The sequence below is a fragment of the Corticium candelabrum genome, chromosome 13, assembly GCF_963422355.1.
Source record: "Corticium candelabrum chromosome 13, ooCorCand1.1, whole genome shotgun sequence".
Lineage (NCBI taxonomy): Eukaryota > Metazoa > Porifera > Homoscleromorpha > Homosclerophorida > Plakinidae > Corticium > Corticium candelabrum.
This window is the reverse complement of record NC_085097.1, coordinates 2,851,647-2,872,903: the sequence shown is the minus strand read 5'-3', so window position 1 is coordinate 2,872,903 and position 21,257 is coordinate 2,851,647. Positions and strand designations below refer to the sequence as shown.

General features: G+C 41.4%; 2 protein-coding genes across 2 annotated transcripts; both read right to left on the bottom strand.

The window, feature by feature from the left end:
• Positions 1–6,810: 6,810 nt before the first annotated feature.
• On the bottom strand, positions 6,811–11,080 carry LOC134188732 (complement factor B-like). Its single transcript, XM_062656915.1, has 4 exons — positions 10,917–11,080; positions 10,673–10,849; positions 8,922–9,611; positions 6,811–7,813 (listed from the first exon to the last, which is right to left on the bottom strand). Exons 1-4 carry the CDS (start codon positions 11,044–11,046, stop codon positions 6,981–6,983), a joined length of 1,830 nt encoding a protein of 609 aa, XP_062512899.1. The 5' UTR covers positions 11,047–11,080; the 3' UTR covers positions 6,811–6,980.
• A 76-nt stretch (positions 11,081–11,156) lies between these two features.
• LOC134188498 (CUB and sushi domain-containing protein 1-like) lies at positions 11,157–15,500 on the bottom strand. The gene is made up of 8 exons (XM_062656661.1): positions 15,488–15,500; positions 15,316–15,414; positions 14,541–14,873; positions 14,158–14,463; positions 13,016–13,177; positions 12,771–12,950; positions 12,527–12,703; positions 11,157–11,329 (listed from the first exon to the last, which is right to left on the bottom strand). Exons 1-8 carry the CDS (start codon positions 15,498–15,500, stop codon positions 11,157–11,159), a joined length of 1,443 nt encoding a protein of 480 aa, XP_062512645.1.
• Between the last annotated feature and the right edge of the window lie 5,757 nt (positions 15,501–21,257).

Below are 21,257 nucleotides of genomic sequence, written 5' to 3'. Positions count from 1 at the left end.
GTACAACCATTTAATTAGAAAGCAGTCAAGTCTTCACAGAAACTGTTCCAGAACACTGTGTGTATTCCAGCGTAATACATGGCCAGAACATCACATCGCACACCAAATGCCAAAATTCAACATGCATCAGAACTTGGCAAAATGTTTGATCGGTGCTCTGATTCTCCCACAAAGTCATTTATAATTGCTTTCAGGTCCAGTGCATCTGTTCTGTTCTTGTGAACATAAAGTAGCATGAGATAGTTTAGCCTCTTTTGCATCATAGTTGTTCTAAGGTAGCTTTTGAGTCGTCTCAGCGCACTAAATGATCTTTCATATGACGCATTGGTGGCTGGCATGACCAACACAAGTTGAAAAAGGCGTTTCACTTGTGATAAATGGACCCTCTGACCATGAGACAACGAGAGAATAAGACGTTATGTCAAAGATGGTCATCTTTGTGCTGACCTCCTTTGATTGAAGTTGATACGTTTGTTGGAAGTGGACTCCAAACGTTTGAAGTTGTGCATACAACATCTCCTGGTCAAAGTCATCTTTATAGAATGCACAAACAGCTTTCAGATCATCTTCTAACTCCTGCTGTTTGGCTGCCATAATCAAAAGTGTCTCCAAGAATGATATATTCTGTAGCCAGGCTGATCAAATCGAGACTGAATGCAGTTGATAATGAGATCGAGTGCTTCATAATAGCGCTGTCTACAGTGTTCTTTTGGGGTCTCATGAAAGTCCCCTTTACAAGAACCCTCACTAAGCCTCCTAGGCATTTTCCTCTTTCGGTGTAGCTGTGGGTCACTGACATTCAAAGATCTGGCTTTCCTACTCACTTTCTCCCACATCAGATCAAAGGCATCCTCATTTCGAAGTGATGTGATTGTATCAACAGTCATCTGAGCAACTTGTTGACCTTCTTCTGCAGAAAAATACTTACGTTCTAAAGTTCTACTCAGATTGTCCGCGTGTCTTAATATCATTTCACTTACCATGATACCATACAAATACTGAAACATATCCATTTGGGCTGACACCCCTTGGATTCTGGCCTTGGCCTTTGTGTACTTTGTTACTGCAAGGACCTCCTCCCATGTATTCTGCAATGCCTCATAGTTACTGATAATGCTTGAGAGCGTATCAGCTCTTACTGCCCATCTAGTAGGGCAGAGTACTCTGATACCTGTACTACTAGCTGGCAAGCGCTCCTTCAACTTCATAAATATCCTCTCCCTACGTGGGGAATATTTGATCAGTTTTGTGATCTCCCGACTTGTGTCTAGTACATCTTTTATCAAATTTAATTGCTTAAGGGAGTCATTTTCAGCGATATTTAGAGCATGATCGTAACAGAGAATAAAGACTGCTCTTGGCTCAATATCATTAATGTGTTTGGCAACACAAGTTCTATAGCCACTCATAGCACTGGCACCATCAAAACACTGTCCACGAAGCCTTTTCATACACACATTCAGTTTTATGAAGACGTCCTTGATCAGAGCTGCAAGGGTTGCAGCATCAGTAGTTGAGGTTTGGTAAAGTCCAAGAATCTCTTCATCCACCTGCAAGTCGTTCGTTTATGTCGAGATTTTGGAACGACCGATTTCAAATCGGCTACGTTAAAGGCTGTAAGTGGAGATGAAGAAAACAGCAAACGTTTGTGTCGTGATTGGGGTGTCAACAACTTTGATCAATCCATGGCCTGGGCAGCAAACGGTGGTCATGAAAATATAGTACGACTATGTCACGAATGGGGAGCCACAGATGTCGACAAGGCTAAGGTGTGTGCTGCATGCAAGAGTCACGAATCCATAGTTTGCCTGTGTCGCAATTAGGATGGCCCAAGAGATCGACCGGACTCTGGCGTATGCCGCACATGAAGGAATAAATTTATAGTGCGACTAAGTCGTGATTTAGGAGCCACCGACGTCGACTGGGCTATGGTGTCTGCTACATGCAACGGTGACCAATCTGTTGTGCGCTTGTGTCACGATTGGAATGGTGAAGACTTTGACAATACCATGGCTCACGCCGCCAGGTACGGTCATATTAGGATCGTGATTATATGCCATAGATGGGGCGAAACGGACCTCGAATGGACCACGACATGTGACGAAGAGGGGATCATCAAGAAATCGCGCTTTGTGCTACATTTGAGCCGTTATCGATTCAGATTGAGCAGGCTCACTCACATCAGTACCATCAATCCCATAGAAATGCTATTTTTATAATATTATTCGCTTTCTTGTTCTTTTCAATCTTCTCATGCTTTGCTGATATCACCTCCACATCCGGAGGTCTCAGAACACGAAATTCCCTGTACATCGGCTCATCTCCGATTCTATTATACTCCTATTGGTATCAGGTATTGCAACATCTCCGATGTCAGAACGCGCAATGCATAGTCGAGTGCCGTACCACCGATATGGCCCTGGTCGTATAGTTGTAAGAGGAATGTGAGCTCCTTGGTGGGTAGATTTATAACTCGCAACGCACTATCGAACGCCACCGCACTGATATGACTTTCCTTGTACAAATGTAAGAGGTACTGGAGTTGCTCAATAGATATGAAAACGACTATATAACAATGTTGAACCCTATTAGGGAAATATAACATTTACAGGTATAAATTGTTGTATACATGCAAAGCAGACGATTGGTACGGCATCGGCACTTGGCGCGAACCTCGAGAAGTTATTCAATGTATACGTTGTGAATGCTACCACATCCCCCGCATTCGTATTCCCATTCTCACACATTTTTAATTTCGCACCACACATTTTGTAGGTATAGGATAGATTCATTTCCAATTTCATCGAAGGACGCAGGGCGCAATACCAACACTGGTCGTCGTGGTGGCGAGTGGTCCTACAATGAATACATTGGATGACCTCTCGAGGTTGGCTGCAATTGCCGATACTGTACCAATCGTGGTATACCAATATAACTGCTTCTTCTTTGTGGTGAATGATGCTAACAGTGCTCGTGTTTTCGATGAGTCTCAAGATAACGCAGATTATTTCAGTGTGTACATTGGCACGATAATCAATCTGCAGAAAGGAGAAAAGCTAGCTGTTAAAAAAAGGGCGGGTTGGATAGAATACTTCTCTACCCACTCTTTCTTCGGTATTTTTCGAATCTTGTGATTAAAATGTTTGTTCTTCATTGTCTTATATCTCGATATCACATAACGTTTCGCTATATGTCGTGGCAAACTGTAACGCAGCTAGAGCACTTCTTATTTCTATAGCTGAAATTGCATGAATTTCCATTTAAAAGTTTTGTTTTAGTTGTATGCGATACGCAGTAAACACGAAACTTTGTCACCAACAGTAAAATCGTGTGTATATTTGCGTCTCTGCATATCAAATTTCGATTCGTAAAGTCTGACGTCTTTCATGCTACCTGCTCAATAAGATGATCGAGATTGTTGCATTAGATGACGTCAAAGGTGATATGGCCTTTGCGTTTGAAAAGAGAGGAGATGCAATTGGCAAGTTTGAGAATAAGCGGCTAAGTCAATAGCACAAATATTCTACACGATAAGCTCAGTGACGTTGCCAGCCTTTCGTAGTTGGGAACCCGGACCGCCAGCTGACAAAGTCAATTGACAACATAGAATAGCGCTGGAAGTTTGTCAAATCTAAGGCAAACAGAAGCAGTCTACTGGAGATAGGTAGGTGCTTTGTACATGCATATATAGTAAGATAGCTGCTGTGCCCATTCTTTGCAAGGAATTGCGAAGGAAAAACGGTAAGAGGGTCTAATTAACGGAAACTCAACTACGCAGTTAACACTTAGAACAGCTTTTCAGCGTCTTGGATCACAAAGTATAACTTCGCCGCCAGATACCTTCACCGGAAAAAGCTTCGCAAACTTGCCGAAGAAAAACCCGACGTGAGGATCGGAGCCCAAGTATGCGCATGTGTGTATACCCTACCGTGCTGTAGGAGACGGTCATCAGACATGGACTTCGACCATCGGCCTTTCGCGTTGGAAAAACCGTGATATGCATGAATGCATGGGAGGGTAAGGGACAGGAAATCGCTTTTGAAGCTGACGCTTGCAATTGTTACAGTATCAGCTCCACGTTTCCAGAGCCAATTACGTTTAGTGCTTAACTCCTTCCTTAGTTACCACACGCGTTAACCGCAACGCTAGCGCACGACTCCGGCGTGTAGTCAACTAATCTAACGTTGTTAAACAACATTGGACTTCTTACATTGGTCGGATCTCCAGCGTCTGATATCACCAGGTAACTTCGCCGTCAGATACATTCATCGGACAAACTTCGTCAGACTTGCAGAAGGGAAAGTCTGACCCCGGCGCGAGGATTGGACCCGCAGTATGCGCATGTATGTACCGTACCGTCCTACATAAGACGGTCATCATGCCGGCCGCAGAGACGTAGTGTGGCATGGGCTAAAGCAGTCTATAGCCCCTTATTTGTAGCATGGTCGTAAAATTTTGGACTGTAAATACATGTGAGGATCAAAGCTACCTGTATGTAGTATATACACCACCCGTTCTTCCTGTATGGATCTGCCACTGATTCTACGGTATTAGTCAATTAGAAGCCAATAACAGTAGACGTGTTCATAAAAATGACGCGGCCCATAGCATCGTGAAGTTTAGCCAGGCACCGTTAGAACCTGATGCGGATAAAACAGCAGCCGTTTATTCTGCGTTTACTTAATGTTGTATTATAGTAAATTCAGGAGACAGAATACGTCGTCGCGTTTGAGGGAACTTACTGTGCACATGATTATGTAGACTCTCAAGAGACAAGTAACTGAAAAATCTTTCTGAAATTTTAGAATTTTGGGACTTTTATGTTTCATTGTGACCACTTAGAACAATTGTTCTGCTGATCATAAATTTCAAAATTACGTATAGAGATAGTATCCGTTGTCATCTGGCTGCAATATTTGTCGGACGCTATTACTGCTACCGTTGCTCCTTCTTCAGCAGTATGTTGAAATTTCTGTCAATTGAAGACTATGTTTTTGTGAATTGCCTATAGTAAATCTCCGTTTATCAAATCCCAATAAAAAATGCTTTGCATCAGACCTACTCTGTTCTAGTGCGCCGTTCTTTTGCCTACAGAATTTCATCCAGATAAATTCTTTATCCCAAACAGCATTGAAACGGCAATTTGTTAGGTTGCCGCCGGAAAGTCTACCACAGCTTGCACTGGTAAATTACTAGTATAACTAGAAATCTTGTAGATATTTAATATGCAATTAGACTATATTAGACGAAGACGTGATATCAACATCAAGCGTGCGAGGAGAACGAGCCATCTCGACCTGCACGTTTGATATCGAGGTCAACGTCTTCTATAAAAAGGTTCCCAATTCTAGTGTATAATAGCAAAAGACCACGTGACATGTCTATGATTTCGTTGGTCCATTTCGATGCAATAGAGTAATACTCCATGACCACTTCCGAAGCCAATCTACGGACATGATAACTTTCTATACTTGCTGAAAATCTAGACCATGCAATGTCGCAACGGCGTTCACCTGCTCTCGTAACTTCGCTTGCTACTTATTCAGCTTATTTCGTAGAGATTTCGACTCATGTATAGACTTCTTGAGTAAGGTTGATAAACAGAGCCGAGAGTGTAATGTGAGCATGATGCATAGCAAATCAAAATAAAACCAGGCCATAAACTCTTCCAAGATCACCATAATATGTTTATTACAAGAAATGTGCACTAACCGGCGTGTCTGAATAAGGTTTTGCAGTCGCTCTGCAAAGAATCAATACATCCCATTAGCCTCGCACAACCTGTATTTGCTATTTAATTAAAGTAATTGCTGATTTAAATGTTACGGATGTGTAAATATCCTATTCACTAGCTAACTTGCCGTATACCATACAGCACTGCAGTGTTTCAAACAGTTGTAGTCTCACACGGTAATGTATCTCACATATACAACCATCTCAAGATTCTAGAGATGGTTGATTGAAAAAAAGGTTTATTTTTAATCTTAAGTGGCAACAGTAGCCGTACCATGCCGTCATTGTCATGTATAATGTCAGTACTGTAGTCGAACTAAACGCCTCGCACAGCCAGACCCTGGATTGTATGCATAATACTATATCTACGTACGCTACTTACCAAAATGTGGCGTCTGTCGATGAAACGGCGCATCTAAACACCATGGACCCTTATGTCACAAGTTCAAGTCCGGGTTAAGCATAGGCATATTTCCTTTAAACAAGGGTGTGATAAACAGTTCACTCTTTTGAACACGTGGTCTTTGACTGGGGACCGTATCAACCATCAACTGTGTCTTAAGAATCAGCCGCTGATGTTCTGATAGTACATTGAGTGTACGCTCGATGGGACATGGATTGTCCGCTCCTCTGTTTTCGCCGGCGCTCTAGCCCCAGAAGACCGCTGGACCAGGTTCAGTGTTCACGTAATTAGAGTAACGCAAAGGAGAAATAAGGGCGTAGCCTGAAAATGGCAGTCTTGGCAAAACGTACACTTTTGGTGTAACCTCGCCTGTCGACGTTTTAACGCATCAGTAGCTATTTCCACTGTCTAAATATACGGTTGCTATGCAATAATCGTATCTGTTAATAGCTAATGTGCGAAACATTCTAGTGATAATATAAACATTATATAAGCAACCGCATAGAATATTATTACTATTTCTATTACCTACTACGTCGCAACTTCGACAGCTCTGCATAGTTGCATGTACAAGTCCAAAAAGCAATAGCGCTTCAGACGGGTTCTAGGCTGTATATCCAGTTGTGTGTACTGTATATATCGAGATTCGTCATGTAAAACACTTTGCAGTGGCCATTGGCTATTTTCAAGTACATCATGAAACGTCACTTTCATACAAACAACTGCTTACATCAACTATTGCAGAACGTACCAAGTAAAACACAACACAGCTAGCGTGTACAATCAATTTCTAAATATGCAAAGCAGGCGTATGTGTTTATGTAACTTCGCATCTACTGTTAGTCTAGCTACCTCTAACGATACTGCTATTATTGACAGCGGGAATCACAACGCTACTCACAAACTTCAAAATGTTTGTGTATACACCGTATCCTGCAGAGCAAATCTTGGAGAAGCCAAAGCTGACTATCCCGCAAAGAAAATATCGATTGGTATTGTTGTCCTGACACATCATGGGACCTCCACTATCTCCTTCGCAAGCATCCGATTTATTGCCTCCAGCACATAGCATGCTGTCTGTAAGATTTCCGTAGAAATAGAGTTGATCGCACTGTGATTTATTTTTAATAGTAACTGCAGTCTCTCTCAAAAATGAAGATGCCGCGGAGTGAGATGAAGTGTATGCTCCCCATCCGATAACCGTAACTCTCCGACCGACATAAAGGTTTGATGAATTTTGGTAGTAAAGAGGATGTTGATGTAAACAGATTGGTCGAACGAACCTGTTGAAAGTAACATTTTTGTTGAGGTATAGCAAAGAGAAATCATTGTCGTAAGTTAAAGAATCATATTCTTTACTCATTATTATTGCTGTGCTAGCATTTGCGGTGTAATTCTGCTGTTGTGCGTTGTTTCTATACAAATATCGTTTGCCAAGTTGAACTCTTACTATTCCTTCATACTTTTTGCCTTTCTCGTAAAAGCAATGAGCGGCAGTTACGACCCATCGGTTGTTAATAAGAGAACCTCCGCAAACAAATTTCCAGATGGAAGAAGAATTCCATTTAAAAATGGCCGCCATCCACGGCCATGCACCATGTGCCGATCTATTCCCTTCGTATATTCGAGAATAAAATCCAGGAAACCCAGAAATACCACATTGTTCGTTTATCGGCTCTATATCATGCACAACCTCCAGTTAATTAAACAAAACGTTTTAATTTAAGTTGAGGTAATTGGTCAGTGGCGGATCCAGATATTCAGCATGAAAAGGGCATAGATAATGGGCGAATTGACGTGGCTTTAGTTCTAGTTAATTAAAGGAACACTACGTCGTTTAGCGCTGCGCCTACACAAACTTGATAGCATAGATATATACGCAATCAAGATAGAAAGTTGGTCTGAACTACACTGGGCGGATACAGGGGCAAACTTGCCGGGGGCACCAGGATAGTTATTTACCTGTCCCAGATAATTCTTCGCTGACCAGACCATGTCATGCAAACGTGGATATAAGAGCGCTAGATATTAGCAGCAAATACGAATACGATGGTCGTGTGAGAAACTTATGATGCGCGCTAAGCTAGGAGCCTCGCTACCATCGAAATGTTAGAACACACTCGCGAGACGTTAAGAAAATGTGCTCGTGGGCTATGAAACGGGCGTGGATGCTTATGCAAGACTGAAGGGACCAACTGCAGCGCATTTAAGCGCTTGCACTTATCACGTGACCTACTTATTGCCTTCAACGTGATCATCGTATGCGTTCTGGTTTCACGCTAATATGTAACGATTGCGTGCTTTCTTGTAAAATGTAGCCTATTTGGTGTCTTGCACCTAAGGATGACGAGTTGGTTTGCACGCCACCCGAACTCTGCTTCAACAACGAGATTGGAATATCGCTCCAGTATGTGTGTGTGTGTGTGTGTGTGTGTGTGTGTGTGTGTGTGTGTGTGTGTGTGTGTGTGTGTGTGTGTGTGTGTGTGTGTGTGTAACTCTTTTCCCGGTTTTTAACAGTGTCTGATAACAAGCTTTGCCTGTAGTTTAGCGCAAAATTTTAACTTGATTGCATACGTGTGCAATCAAATTTGCAGGACCGGCGTAGCGCAAAACGACGGAGTGTACCTTCAACCTAGTACATAAAATTATAATTCAACATCTTCTTGCATGCTTGAAAACTAACCACAGTTGTGCAATAATCACCAAGAGTTGCTTTAGCGAAGAAGGAGAAGGCTCTGTGCGCCCGATTGAAACCCGCCACTGATAATGTAAATATTTTGCTTACTTGGAGCGATGCTTAGCATGAAGTTACGAAATAAGCCAAAGGATTTCACCAAGAAAACGTGTCTGTCGCTTGGTGAAGAGGCCAATAGGTGTAGCTCACCCTTGTTAACGTCAGGTCCTAACCCAAAGGCAAATACTTCTATTGCATTCATCTTCAGCCGCTCTGTAGTAGCCGCGATATCTGGACCCATGTTCCTATAGCCGTCGGTCAGTAAGATCACAACTCGTTTAGTACTTGTCAATGATCTCCCAGATAATTTAAACAATTCTATCGCCCGTAACATTGCTCGACCAGTGTTCGTACCTCCATCGCTCTTGTAAACAAATCCGCTAATCGCGCGATTAAAATCCTTTAGATTGCCAGTCAGATATGAAATGACGTACACCGTATGACCAAATGCAATAGCGCCTACATTCGTGCGCAATGGAGAAACGGGGAAGTGTCGAGCAACTCTGTTTGGAAACGGTTTCAAACTTTTGTCAAATCGTTGCTTAGTAATGCTTGCTGACGTGTCCATCACAAAAATAAGATCTAACGCAACGTTAGCTCCTTCATCGTGGCGCAAATTTAGCTTGGTTTCGCGTTGGACGGGAGGTTCAACGTCAGCTGTGAATGTGATTAAACGGTCAAAGAAATTATCTTGAAATGATGAAAGCAAACTACTTCGGTCCTTGAAAATTGTGGAAACAACTGTAAACAACGCAAACAATGAATTAAATAAAAATTTAAATGTATATACATAAAGAAAAAGCAAGACAAATGTATAAATACTTCTTGTATATGTGTACGATTATAGGCTAACCCCTGCTTGGCAAAAAATATATAGTGAACTCTTACTTGACCATATATAACCTAGTAAAAAGACTCGAGGAAATTATATAATATATAATATTTATTTCTATTGCATCACACACATAAAATACAGCTAGTATATAAATACGCAAGTTACACAAGTATCTCGTATTTACTAAATAGTTATTGTATTAGGGCTGCATTTTCTTTCGTTCATACGTTCCTACAATCATGCATTGCAACGTTTGCATTTTCGTATTTGCAATATACTATTGCACTCAAACCTCCCTACTCCGGAGATCCCAGTTCCGGACTTCTCCCTAGACCGGACAGTTTTTCTAGCGCATATCAGGCCTTGCGACTCCACGGTTATGCACTTTGGCAAGAAATGCCCGTATAAACGCTCTCCCTTCACTGTCAGGTGTTAGTGCGTAAAAGTACGAGTATGTAACTGTAGTAAAAAGTGCACATTTACATTACAGTGTAGTACAAGTGTGTACTGTACACGCATACTGTATGCAGACCTGGTATGGCGTTTACCAAACTTTACGTTAAGTTGAAAATGGTCTGGGATTTCAGGCATATAACCATGGTTAGTTATCTCTATCTTCAGGACATTTCTATAATCCAAACATTGGCTGGTTCCATACTCTCCGGATTAGGGAGCTTCGAGTGTAATTAAATTTTTAGTAATTCGAAATATACTCGACAACAATTGTAACTAGAAGATCTTTAGGGTAACCGGCTACTACGATGCAAGTTATTAGTGTGGCAAATATACAAATATTGTGTAACACTAATCTAAAATGCAAAAGAAACTTAACTATCGCACGTCATTCTTAGGTTACCAATAGCATCTATTCAACTAAATTTTAGGCTATATATGCTGATGCATGCTACGACATTTTCTAGATTAATTAATTATAAAACTTTTGTGTTCTGGAATTAATTAGTATTACCTTGTTTGATACAAGTAGGAATAGCTGAACTCCATGTTCCATTTGTAGTGCATGTAGCATTAGCGTCACCCACCAGTGTGTAACCATTATTGCAAGAAAATGTGACCGTACTCCCAAAGATGATATCAGTCTTTCTGACTTTTCCATTAGGCAAAGTTGGCCTAAAGCAACGAATAGCTGCAGTAACAAAATGTTTTGCTACCAGTTTTTAGTAGTAATTAAGCATGTCGGAAACGTCATATACCCAAGTACTTCTTTGGACGTCGAAGGTAGAACCGGCGCCCACTAGTGGAGCAAACGGATTGCAAAGAACCCTGAGCATTGTAACCTGTGTTGCACAATAGACTCAATATCATTCCGGAACCATTAGTCATATAAACAAATCGCCCGTTACGGACAGATAGTGATGGCAAGCACTGCAGTTCTGTTACACAAACATAAACGACTATTATAAATACAAGTCTAATTCACTTTTGCAATGTTGTCATATTTTACCAGAACACGGTGCATCTCCAATCCAGGTTTTGGAAGGTAAACATTCTTTCCAGTCAGAACCCACGGATGAATACCTTGAGTAGCACTTTAGTGTAACGACTGTGCTCACGCTCGTTTCAGTAAAGTTTACTTCACGATTAGCAATAAACGGACTTTCACAACCTGAATTAGTTATGAATTAGTACACGTTATAGGATTCCAGCATATACGAAGTAACACAAAAAGATCAAAAACAAAAGTTACGTCTTTGCTTCCTCGATTACTCTCTCGCTCCCTCCCTCTCTCCATCCTTCACTCTCTCCATCTGTTTATATATATATATATATATATATATATATATATATATATATATATATATATATATATATATACATATATACATATATACATACATATATATATATATATATATATATATCACTCACTTCCGCGTCCCCTCCACCACCCTTTGTCTATTGTACCCTTACTATCCGTTCATCCTCATGTTTCTTCTAGTTTTCCTTCCTTCTTCTCGATCCCTTATCTTTATCGTCCCTGTGTCTCTCTAGATTCGTGTGTTTTGTAATGTTCCGTTGTGTGTGTGTGTGTGTGTGTGTGTGTGTGTGTGTGTGTGTGTGTGTGTGTGTGTGTGTGTGTGTGTGTGTGTGTGTGTGTGTGTGTGTGTGTGTGTGTGTGTGTGTGTTCTTGAAGGTAGGATGGTGGTACATACACTGCGTTACGGTTCCTGTTCGACTTGAAGTCCGGCTTCTATCTGACTTCTGCTACTCATTCCTCCATCCCTTTTTCTACTTAACATCAGAGTACACAGGAGCCCACACACCCGGCGTTGTTACAACGTTATGAGGCAACATGCATTTATTACTCTATCCAAAGCACCCGCAATTGGACTCAAATTGCTGTATGCGCACTGGGTGCTTGCAGGCCGTGTTTTTCTTGCGGATCTTCAATACATATGGCTGCAAGCAAGGCTATGGATTGTTTCCGTTTCACGAAGACATTGTCAAGCAGAAATAATATCCTGTAGTTACGACAAGCCAATGAAGTGATCAAACACCAACGAAACGAAGACTACAGTTTGAGAGTGAGCAAGTCATTTCTGGAACTAAACTGCTACATGCGAGACTCCCTGACGTCCGCCATCTTGATCACACATGACATCATAAAACCGGAAGAAGACGAGATACTCGCTGTAGATGTAAGAACTGAACAGTACTAGCTAGTGTGTGTAGTGACTTTTGCTCAGACACGCCATCAGATGGGCGGTTTATGGTTTAGGGGGAGTGCGTGTGTGCTTGCGTGCGCGCGTGTGTGTGTGTGTGTGTTACATCTTTTTAAATAGATTTATTACTCAAAACTGACCTTGTTTGACGCAAATAGGAATAGCTGGACTCCAAGTTCTATTTGCAGTGCATATAGCATGAGTTTCTCCCACCATCCTGTAACCAATATTGCATGAAAATGTGACCGTACTCCCTAGCATGATATCAGTCATCAACGTCGCTCCATTCAGTAGATTCGGCCGAGAGCACCGAATAGCTACAGTAAAAAGAGGTTTGGCTGCGATCTCTCAGCAAAAGGAGCACCTTTTTACAATGCAATATACCCATACAACTTCTTGGATGTTGAACATACAGCCGCCGTCCACTAATGGAGCACATGGCTTGCAAAGTGCCGTCAGCAGAGTAGCCTGTGTCACAGACCAACATTAATACACTTTCGGAGCCATTACTCTTATAAACAAATCGTGCGTTACGCACTGATAGCGATGGAGAACACTGCAGTCCTGTAACACAAACACAAATGAATACCACACAATTTCAATTCGATTGGAAATGTATTTTTCTCTACCTATACACGCAGAGTCTCCACTCCAAGTTTGAGAAGATAAACATTCTCTTCGGTTAGAACCGACGAGTATGTAGCCTGTGTTACAAATGACTGTCACCACTGTGCCTACGCTCGTATCGGTAGAGTTCACTTGACCGTAAGGAATATAAAGACTTTCACAACCTGATATAAAAAGGAGTTCACACCTTCAACACACTAACGTCTATTATGCCACGTATATACATACATGCATGCTTAATGCACACCAGCTTCATGTATATCTTTCATATTTCAGCGATTGCGTGAGTCGCCAAAATTAACCTTCGTTCAAAAATTCAAACCATAATAAGTGAGAAATTTATGAATGAACTGCAGTAACGAAATCCTAGCAAATAACCCAACAACGCATTTCAGATATCATATGCTGTCTGATATGCGAAATCTCACAACACCTCAATATGCCGACCAAATTCTTTCCTAAACACTAAGTTTCAGGTCGTCAGAAAAAGCATCCAAAATATGTGATGGGCTAGTCTGGAGTTAGTTTTCAGCAACTTTTGGCGAAACGGTAAGGATTGAAACATTCATAAGACTGTCTTATGTATTAGAAGGTGCTGCAGGTAGTATAATGTACATTAAGGTACATCAGGGTGTTACATACAGTTCGACGACCATTCATGCACAACCGCTATGGCTATCATGCTTCTTTATTATATCCTAACTAGACACAATTTATGCAAAATGTAGCCTTATTCAGTAGCGAATCCAATCTTTGCAATAGTGGGCGTTTGTTTATTTACTTAGCTAAAATTGAAACCAAACTTACAGTCTTGTCAGCTAGGGTTGTTGCAGAAGCTTCTTCTCTACGGGGCCATGTTCTTGATTGAGCTTTGGAACCTGAGCTATTTCTGTTACACCAACGCCCTTTTTGCAAAATCGAGTAACGTATGCTGCCAAGCAGATTTCTTCGCGTGTCTGACAATATTTTTCGTACATATAGTCCAACCTAGGCCGTTTTGGCTAAAATAAACCCGCTTCCATAGTTATGCAATGCGTACTAAGCATGGGAAGCCTACAAGTAATGGTTGAAGCCCAGCAGAAGACACGTGAGTTGCGCGCCCCATTTGGATCCGCCACTATTTACGAAACGACTAAATATTTACTTTCAATTGGCAAAGATGGAACGCGAAGTCGAGCTGAGAATCGACGAAGGCTGTCTTCTCCGCTCCGAGAACGTGACGTAAAACGCAAAGTGGTAACAGAGGTAAGGACAAATCTGAACGGTAGCAGGCTACCCCGCAACGTCGCATTGAGTTGTTTGCTTGACGTTACTACTACACTGTCCAATTCCTCCAAATCAAAATCGGTGAAGTCAAGATAAGTTGGCTGGGATGATAAAGCACACACAGTCCACGTTCTTCTTGTAGATACAGGATAAGGTTGAGGATATTCTGGAGAAGTTATGCGATCTAAAACATTTACAAATCTCTACATTGATTTATAATCAAATTAACTAACAAACTTGACATTGTCATATACATCTTACCAATACTCTTAAAAGATGCAACAAAGTCCGAGAAGTCCAGTTGGTATCTGCTGATATATCTAACGAAAAGAGACTTACTGCATGACACGACGGATTCGTTTTCGTAAGTTCCATCGAGCAACGCAATGACAGTCCCCGACGAATCTCTATCGTGAACAGTAACAAAGTCGCCCAGATTTGCAGTGTGCAGCGTGTGAAAATTAACGATCATTTTAAGACCAAAATTGCCTCGAATATTCCATCCGCAATCGCTATAGGCTGCGGCGTTGACATATCGAAGCCTTCCGCTAAACCCGACAAGATACGATGGATTTCCACTGCAAGGATCTACAGCTAACAGAAAACGTAAAATTAACTATACAAAACACAAACCCTACACAAAATAGCACAAACAAACAATCGCAATGTAAGTTCAAATTATCTTTGTAAATGCCGGCAGACACTTCATACTGGAACAAGCAGTTTCTCCACTCCAAGTTTTCGTAGACAAACATTTTATCCAATTAGAACCGACGAGTTTGTAGCCTAGATAGCACTTCACTGACACGACTGTGCCTACTTTTGTATCAGTAGAGTTCAGGTCACCATTAGAAATATGTAGTCTTTCACAACCTGAAAACGATATATACTTCAGCAGTCTTCATGCATACATATAACTTGACATCACGTTTTCTGTAAATTTTAGTGACTGATTCAAAGGTATTTCTAGCGTTTTCACTAAGACAAAATCAGACAGAAACCATCTACTAGTAAACTGAAGATAATCACGACTGACCGACTTCTCGCATCTCGTGGTTCATAGCTGGAAATTGTAAACTCAAAAATTTCAAAAATTCTAATAAATGTTGAATATAAACTTCACCAACATTGCCAGCTATGATTTTAGTATTCAAAACACATTCAACGTCACAATTATCCCGATGAATCGTAAAGGATCGTTCACATACCTCTTATCCACATGCATACCTTTACTGACAACGGTGTGGGTTATCACTTGCTTGTTCCTAAATTTTTGCATTTCATAAAGATTCGTTTAAAGAGACCAATTTTGCACTAGCGAATACAGCCGAGACAGAATGGCACGTGCCCCGTTTGAAGCTGTTTTTCATAATTTTAGTTCAAAATATTTGAGGCAATTGAGACCGTAGCAAGAAGTTCTCAATAACTGTCTGGATTATAAACCTGTTATAACTTACAACAAATTGTCTCATGTTGCTATTTGTTCAAAAAATACTCTTCTTATGAGGTCATTTTAGAACATTCGTTCCTACGCTGCAGAGAAGGCTGTTGCGTTGATGTCCACTTCTTGACCGTGATGAAATCTAGCTTTCCGACAGCTTCTACACGTTAAGGCTGGTTCACAATACTGACGCTGACATTCAGCTGAGCGTCAACATCAAAGATACCATCTTGACGCAGGCAGCTTTCTTTAATGGTAACGCTGACGCTGACGCTGACGCTAGAATAGGATGTATTTTTATTCCAGCGTCAGCATGAGAGTCAACATCGGCGTTGGCGTCAATATTGTGAACTAGGCGTTAATAAATACGATTAGGGGGCGTTTTTATGTAAGTCGTTTAGTGCATCTGGTTGTTCACATGCAGTCTGAGTATTAAAGAACAGAGCCATATCTCGTGAGTTTTGAGCCCTCGTCCAGCAAAGATCCGCCACTGTGCTCCTCTACCATTAGATTATAGCTGCATACACAAAGTTAACTTTGGAGTCACAGCATTACCTTGTTTGACGCAAGTAGGAATAGATCGACTCCAAGTTTGATTTGAAGTGCATGTAGCGTTCGTTGCTCCAACCAGAGTGTAACCAGTATTGCAAAAGAACTCCAATGTAATTCCAAAAGTAATATTGGTCTTTGTGAAGGTTCCATTAGGTAGACTCGGCACAGGGCAACGTCGAACTGCAGTGACAACATGATTTACTATAATATGTTTTATAAAGAAGGAACGTCTGAAACGTGATATACTTAAACATTTCGATGGACCTCGTACTCTTAAGTATCGAATGTAACTGCAACTCGAGCGGTTACCGAGCAACGAATAAATACTATTCTCGTCTGAGTTAGGGTAAACATAGTATCCTGTGTCACATTCCAACTTTCTTTCTACATGTACATGTCCCGAGGACCATAGGGGATATATAAACTTTCCGTTGCTAGGTGATGGTTGCGGCAAACAGTGTGACTCTGTATATAACAAATACAGATGACCAACATGCAAAGTTTAATTTTGTTTTGTAAATATTGTCACTTTTACCTAGACATTTTGTGTCTCCCCTCCAGTATGCACCCCAGTATTTCCAAAATAGAACACATTCTCTCAAGTTAGAACCCAAAAGTGTGTAGCCTGCGTTGCACTTCACTGATACGACTGTGCCTACGATCGTATCAGTAGAATTCAGTTGACCATTAGCAATGACAAGACTTTCGCAACCTGCATGAGAAATACGACTCAACAGCAATTTACACACGTACCACTGCAGCATGTAATACAGCGCATGCCAACATGAACGCATCTGTAAGTGACAAAACTTGGATTTGTGACTAACTATATATCCCAACAGCTAATCTCAAACATTATACAACTCTTCCGATCGTACGTGAGGTATTTGCCTTCTTGGCAAATTGATCTGCAGGCTATAGAGTTTATCTAACTGCACGCACAATTGCAGTTAGATTCAATAAACTATATTACCTAAGCTAAGTATTACGCAGTCCTCAGGTTTTAGTAAAGCACTACATACAGTAAGTGTTGTCACAAAAGCCTTGTGATTATAACACACCTCAAGATAGCAGATACACATGTCCAGCTGCAATTATAAGTCCTTCCTTTAGAAAATACGGGACTCATTACACCATGAGTGAGGTTGAAATAGATAACGCGAGACGCAAGACGTAAGAATAGAAACCTAGTCTATTTTCTTGTGTTTCTTTACGTTTCCTTCCGTATCCGGGTTTTACGTTTGGCGTTTTACCGTGAACAGACACGCAAGTACGTAAAATAACGCAAGATAACGTAAGGTGCACGTAAAACCTCCTTATGTCTGTAATGTAAACCCTGCACGGCTTGAGCAAGTGATGTGTCCATTCAGACCGCTACTGTATTTCAATACCTTGCAATTACTCAACGCTAGTCACTAACGCATACTTACTTTGAATATGCGACGGTGAAACACCAAACTGGACTGAAAATCGTCGAACACTCTTTCCTTTCCTCAGACTGCCCGAGCTAAACAATATCGACGTCATGGATGTAACAACTAATCTGAATGGCGGCAATCGACCCTGGAACGTTACACGAAGTCCTTTAGACGACCGCACTGTCACATTATCCGATTCCTCCAAATCAAAGTCTGTAAAGTCAAAATACGTTGGCTGCATTGATAAAGCACACACTTCCCACACTCTTCTTGTCGATACGGGATAAGGTTTGGGATATTGTGGAGAATTTATGCGTTCTAAAATGTACAGGAATCTCCACCAATTCTTAATTAAAATATTAAACATGATATTCATCACTTACCAATGCTCGTAAAAGATGCAGTAAATGTCAAATTGGACGCTCCGTAAACGTTGCTATGTCTAACAAAGAGAGATTTACTACAAGATACAACGGTTTCCATTCCTTCAAATTCAAAGACTCTAGCAATAACAGGTCCCGACGAGTCTCCATCGCGAAGAGTAACAAAGTCGTTCCCTTTCTTATTGTTCTGTATGACCAACATGACCATCACTTTGAAACCTACATTGCCACGAATTTGCCACTGGCAGTCGCGGTTAGAGGCATCGTTGGCAAGTTGAAACGTCCCGTTGAAACCAAATAAATCGAATGGATTTCCATTGCAAGGATCTACAGTAACAAATAAACTGTAACAAAGAATATGACTACACCGAACACAAACAGTGTAATCCAATACTAGTACTTCCACCCCTGGAAAAACAAAATATAATAGTTAATTAAACGCTGTGTATGGTTCAAACAGAGCGACCTTGAGAAGCTAGGAGTTGCAGAAATCCACCTAATTCAACTAATTAGGTAAAACATACGCGATGTCAATTAAAATGTAAACAATGACAATTATAATTCACTTACAAAACCATGCGCTTACGCTAAAGAACTGCATCTAGCAAGGTCGTATTAGAACAGTTAACATAGACTGTTGCCGATTGTTGGTCAGCTGTAACGGTCACTTTTCTAAAAGATTAGTAGTATATAGACTGCCAGTTCTGGAGCACCCTCTGTAAAGCTTATAGGAAGCCAATATTGTGTATATGGACTACTCGTTTCTGACGCACTTTTCTCGCTGCGCTAGTATTTTTTGTCCCTGCTTTCGTATCTCCTTGCGCTGAAGATGGTTCTACTCCATACACTTCACTCCTTCACCGACTGTCTCCAGTTCGTGAGTCTAAAGTATGTTTATATCTTGTCTATATAGTATCCGCCTTCGTCGAGGGCGCGCACCCCCACTCGGCGCCAGAGACGAGGAAGCTCGTATTGAACGTCTTATTACACAAATGTGATTTGTATATGTGCTTATGTGCATAGTGGTAGAACCTTGTGCTTTGACCGATCTGTTGAGTGAGATCAACAGAAACTGAGCGCTGTAGATAAAGTGTAACTGTCCGAAAGAGAATGAGATAGATTTTTCCGTGTTGCTGGAAATGCAGCTGACGTTGCCTTGCACGTTAGAAATGGCTTGCATCAATAGATGACTGTCGTATCCGCGAAGACTGGAAGACCATGGAAATGGTTGTACAATCGCATCTGGAGATTGCAAGCATTGTGTGCTGCACCTCAATTTTGTCCCGTAATGTCACAATGGTCGCGAAAGCAATCCCTATAGTTCTTCATAATGAGAGACTTGTCGCAGATGTAGCAGATGTCCGTGTCATCGCCTTTGGTTTTACGTTTCGCCTTGGGTCCAATCATAGTGGGGCACTGAAAGCAGCATTTCTTGTTTGCAGCTTCTTTGTGTTTGCCCGTGTTCGGGTCAACACCATAGATGATGTCTCTATAGATGTCCACGAATAAATGTTTATCACAGATGTGGCGATCTTTTGCATTTTGTGATCTATCCAATGTTGTGTCGTCATCTCGATGGGGTTTAATTTGTTTGATATTTTTTATCCTGGCTTCTTCTCTTTGCGGACTCTCTAGGAAGTGTTGAGTGGCATTGGGTCTTCGGTAGACGACGGGCTGTTCAATTTCTCCGTCACACTGTACGACGATGTAAGAGAAACCACAAGCTTCGTGATGAGCTGTCTTCTGGGTGTTGCTTTTGTTGGGATCACATGAGGGTCCTTCGACGTTGTTGATGAGAGACTCAAAGTCCTCATAGATGACGTAAGGAACTTTGAGTTGGTTTTGGTAATTCTGCAAAGTGAGCTTGTTTTTGCGTTTTTCAGGCATCTCTACTGGGTTGGCGCGATGTCCGATACCTCTAAAGTCGTGTTTGTGTTGTTCGAGAAGGTCTTGTCGCGTGTATCCGTTTAGATAGCGTTCGCAGAAAAACATACAATGAATATGCTTGCTGTGATCGTTGACTAGGCGGTTGAGGTTTTTGATCCAAGTGTAGTGTTGCTTGAATCGTTTGCCGGTGAGAAGAACATTGATCCTGCTTGATAACTCAGACTTTGCAAATCTGAGTGGATAGACAACTTTGTCCCATCTGAAGACGTTCACAGCGAATTTGGAATTTTGCTTCTCCGTGAGATCAATCTGTTTGATGGGAGTTGATTCCTATATACCATTCCAACACAGTCCATCGTCTGTCGGGTATTTGCTAAGTCTTGGAGGTCGCGTTTGGCTGGAAAGAGTGCCCAACGTAGAACCTATCGTAGACAGCTGTCGTCTGTTTTTGATATGGACGACGGCCTTCTTATTTTCCACTTCTTTGGGAAGTGGGAGATAGGAGCCGCCATAGATTTGTTGGTATCGTGCAATATGGAGTTGAAATCTTGTAATGCCATCTACCGTCCATCTGCTTCCTTCGTTGGTGAACCGTTCTAGTGTTTCCAGCATGGGTTGCAATCTTCAGTCCAACGATTCTGTAATCTCTTCGGCTGTAAGAAGAGGTTCCATTTTATTTCTTAGTATGGGTTCATTCCATTTCTCTAGTCCTACGAATGTCCGCTGTAATGACGAACATCGAGAACAACTTGGAATTTTACACCGTTTAGGAATAGGATATTCTTGACGATGTTGTGATGAATTTGTGAACGCGCGTTTGCAGAAAGGCTCGAGGGTCGTGCTGATCCTCTGGCACATTCATCTGCCAATCTCGGAGAAAATTACCTACAGCGTGAGGCATGTGTTTACATATTTGCATGTTCACCCGTTGAGTAAAGGTAAGGTTCACACGTGGAGCTGGATTGGTCTTCACACGTAGAGCAGGAGTAGGTTTCACACGTGGAACTGGATTGGGATTCACATGTAAAGTGTTTACAACCACTGGTTGATCTGAAGTGAGCTTTACAAGTGGGGTAGCACGTGGAGTTGGTAAACCTTCTTGACTCTCACATCGTTGTGTCATAGATGACTCAATGGCGGTGATACTCTCATCATACTGCTCAGGAGTAATCAGCCCTTTAGTTACATGATTAATGGATCGCTTGATCGACGCTTCCATCGCTCTATATACTGTAGAATTCATTTCTCTAACAGGGCATAATTTCTTGACACTTTAATTAAGAGACTAACACATAAA